The sequence below is a fragment of the Rousettus aegyptiacus genome, unplaced genomic scaffold (assembly GCF_014176215.1).
Source record: "Rousettus aegyptiacus isolate mRouAeg1 unplaced genomic scaffold, mRouAeg1.p scaffold_m13_p_14, whole genome shotgun sequence".
NCBI lineage: Eukaryota > Metazoa > Chordata > Mammalia > Chiroptera > Pteropodidae > Rousettus > Rousettus aegyptiacus.
Window position 1 is genome coordinate 34,484,001 of NW_023416289.1, and position 3,973 is coordinate 34,487,973.

At 58.4% G+C, this 3,973-nt stretch overlaps 1 protein-coding gene across 1 annotated transcript; it reads left to right on the top strand.

Moving 5' to 3' along the window:
• Window positions 1-276: 276 nt before the first annotated feature.
• Window positions 277-2,345, top strand: ZNF835 (zinc finger protein 835; the record flags this gene model as incomplete). The annotated part of the gene is given in 3 exon segments (XM_016130609.2): window positions 277-1,012; window positions 1,015-1,337; window positions 1,340-2,345. Coding segments are annotated over 3 exon segments (1,434 nt in total), but the record flags the coding sequence as incomplete, so codon positions are not given.
• Between the last annotated feature and the right edge of the window lie 1,628 nt (window positions 2,346-3,973).

Genomic DNA, 3,973 nt, shown 5'->3' on the forward strand with positions numbered 1-3,973 from the left:
TCCCTCCGGAGGGCACATGGCCATTTCTGCACACATTTTCGGTTGTCACACCCAGGGGTGTATTTGGCTGGGGAGAGGGCAGTGCACTGGCATCCAGTGTGTAAAGCCCAGGGATGCTGCTCAACATCCTGCAACTCACAGGATGGTCCCAGGACAGAATGATCTGACCAAAGCTGTCACCAGTGTGTAGGCAGGGACCCTGAGTTGGGTTCTTCCTAACCCAGGACAAATGACAAACTTTATTTTTTTTCTTTTGGATCTGGTACCCAGCTGTGAAACCGAGGCAGCAGCTTTGGAGTGGGGATATCAGGACTCCTGGTGACCACCACCCAGGGTTCAGAGTTGGGTGAAGCCTGGACACCCGAGGGTCAGTTCAAGGACCGGCAGAAAAAGCTAGAAAGCTTTGCAAAGCCAGAGGCCCACCAACAGGACCCTGCCTGGAAGTGTGGTGACCTCGATGGAGTCCTGGGAACCAGTCCTACGGTTATCCAGATCACTCACGGGCCCCGGGGGCACGGCGTTCGAGAAAAGAGCCTAAAACAGAAGGATGCAGAGGCTGGGGGCCCCGGGGAGCCGTGGAAGAGCGAGGACTGTGGCATGGCCTTCAGCTACAGCTCGGCTCTCACGCTGCCCCGGAGGGCACACACCAGGGAGAAACCGTTTGCCTGCCCCCAGTGCGGCTGGGCCGTCAGCTGGCGCATGCACACGGGCAAGCGGTCGCACGCCTGCACCCAGTGCGGCAAAGCCTTCAGCCAGGGCTGCTACCTGGCGGCGCACTGGCGCACGCACACTGGCGAGCGGCCGCACGCGTGTCCCGACTGTGCCAAGGCCTTTGCGCGCCCTGCGCACCTGGCACAGCACCAGCGCGTGCACACGGGTGAGCGGCCTTTCGCCTGTGGCCAGTGCGCCAAGCCCTTCCACGGCCGCGCGGCCCTGCTGAAGCACCAGCGCGTGCACATCGGCGAGCGGTCCTTCGCCTGCGCACAGTGCCCCGAAGCCTTCCCTTTCTCCTCGGCGCCTTCACACATGAGGCGCACCTGGCTCAGCACCCGCGCGTGCACACCGGCAAGAAGCCTTACATGTGCACTGAATGCGGTGCCCTCTTCAGCCAGAGCGCTTTGCTGGCCGAGCACCAGCGCATCCACACTGGCGAGAAGCCATTCGCATGTGCACAGTGTGACAAGGCCTTCACTCAGGTGTCGCATCTGAGCCAGCACCGGCGCGTGCACACCGGCGAGCGGCGCTACACATGCGCTGACTGCAGCCGCGCCTTCAACAACCGCTCGCACCTGGCGCAGCACCACCTGGTGCACACGGACGCCAGGCCCTACGAGTGCCTGGCCTGGAGTGCGAAACCGCCTTCGGGCACGTGTCCCTCCTCGAGCACCAGAAGATCCACACCGGCGAGAAGCCCTTCCGGTGCGGGGACTGCGGCAAGGCCTTCAGCCAAGGCTCGTCGCTCACGCCGTACCAGCGCACGCACACTGGGGAGCAGCCGTACGTGTGCCCTGACTGCGGCAAGGTCCGCAACTGTGCCTACTTGATCCAGCACCACATTGTGCACACTGGGCTGCGGTCCTATGAGTGCGGCGGCTGCGGCAAGGCCTTCAGGGTATCATTCAGCATCAGAAGATGTATGCCAACAAGACGCCCCATGAGCACGGTCCCTGTGGGAACACCTCTGTCCAGTTGCCACACTTCACCCGACCCCTGAGCTCGCACAAAGAGGAGAAGCCTGTTAGTAGTCGTGGCCCTGCAGAAACCTCCGGGGACCAGCAATGTAAGAGCTGACGATCACCGGACCTCTGGTACCAAGCACTGTGCTGAGCGCTTTCATGTTTGTCTCCAGCCTTACGGCACTGGGGGGGCATACTTTTTCATCTCCCTGCTGCCCAAAAAGAAACTGGGGCTCAGAGAAGTTCACGGACTTGCCCAAGGTCACACAGGGAAGATGTCACAGGGCCAGGACTGCACCCCACATCTGCTGGACTCCCCACCACCTCCCTGACCTACCAAAGTAGACCCAAAGAAGTATCTGTGGGTCTTAGGCTGGCCTCATAATAGTTAATTTCATGATTGAGCAGGCATTTGTTTAATAAATTAAATTGGATAAAAGGTTCAGCTCCCTTGACATCTCCTGGACAGGCTCTGCATACAATACTTCCTCGCAAAGTGCTGGGTGACTGAACGAATAGCTGTACATCCCAGCATCAGCCCTGGAGTCAGTTAGGGTCAAGGACCACACAGTTGGTTCCTCCTGGTGCCCCAGACATCACCCATCCCAGGTTTCAGCACACAGTAGGTCTTCAGGAAATAGAAACTAATAGGCCAGGTAAATGAATGAATAGTAGGTAAACATCCTTAGCACCAGCCCTGGATCCCCTCAGGGTCAGAGGCCACACCAATTCTGGTTCCTTCCTGTGGCCCAAACTTTGTTGAGCCCAGGCCTTCACACATAGTAGGTCCTCAGGAAGTGCCAAGTGACAGAGTGAGTTGTACATCCCAGATCAGCCCTGGAGCCATTCAAGCATTCAAGGTCAGGAATGACACGGTTCCCCGCCCCAGACATCACCCAGCTCAGGCCCCCACACTCAGTAGGTCCTCAACAAATATTGAGTTGACTGAATGAATAATTGAGCATGTCCATCTCCAGCTCTAGAGCTCTCAGTGTTGTGGACCACACAGTCTGGCTCCTCCCTCTGATCCAAACTTTGCCCAGCTCAGGCCTCAGCACACAGTAGGTGCTCAGGGAGTGTCGAGTGAATGGACAAATGAGTGAAATAGGACCCTCGTCTACAGACTTGAGACTGAGTTCCATCACCCAAAAGAATAGGAAAAACGCACTCTCTGCAGCCCAGCCGACAGGTTGTGGGCGGGGCCGGTGTCTGTCCCTTAGCCTTTTTGCCTGGTCCTAGTGCGGGCGCAGGGGCCCTGGCACCCTGGGAGAGCTCAGGCTTCGGGCTGTACCCACAGGCGCAGGGCTCCCACGGTGAGCTCTACCGCGCGTGGGTGGTGTTTCTTGGGGCACTGCCTTGTGTTTTAGCTGATTACCAGGCTGTGACCTTCTGTCCCTGCAGCGGAGCACCGACGGGAGGCGGAGCTGTGCGTGAGGAGAGCCTGCCCGCAGCCCCTGCTGCAGTAGGAGGGGCTGGGACCCTGGGGGACGTGTTAGGAAAGTACGCGTTTCAGAGCATCTACAGTCTAAGGGTTATAGGTAAGGTAAAGAGAAACAGGAATTGGCATTCCGCGAACGCCACAGCGCTGGCTGCCCAAGCTACTTCCTGGTGGCAGCGTGCAGCAGTCCCGTCAGCCCAGAAACGGCTCCCACAGTCGGAGCAGGTGGTTTCATGGTGAGAATTACAAGCCAGGGGCTACCCGGTAGCCAGGAGGGGTCCCGGTTTTTTCCAACGATTTTCAAATTTCTCATAGTTGACGATTTTCCCGCTCCACCGTGTGTTGCAGATATTGTCCTGGGAGAGGACAGAGCAGCGTCAAGCACATAAGAGAGAGGGTCGGACGGGAGGGGTCACACAGGCTGGTGCAGGTGTTGGGGAGTTCCTGGGAGGCACAGCGGAACCCCGCAACTCCTCGCCCCAATCTCAGCCTTCCCAGGATACAGTTCCTCCAGGCAGAGCCACCAGAGGAGGATGAAAGACCAGGCTGTTAGGACAACAGACGAGAACCGCTTCAACCCATAATTGTCAGGCGGTGGGAGGTGCTATTAGAGGATGGTGGTCGGGGGAGAGTGCTCTAAAAAGCAATGTTTGAGCAGAGACCTGAAGACAGTGACAGCAATGTGAGCTGCTGGGGAAGAGCATTGCAAGCAGAGGAAACAGCCAGTGCAAAGGTCCTAAGGAGGGCACCGTTATGCACTGGTGGTAACAGCGAGGAGGTCAGTGCGTTGGAGAGGAGAGGAAGGAGGGGACAGCACAGGGCAGCTCATGGGGGCTGTGCCGCCTTTGTGGGGACTGAC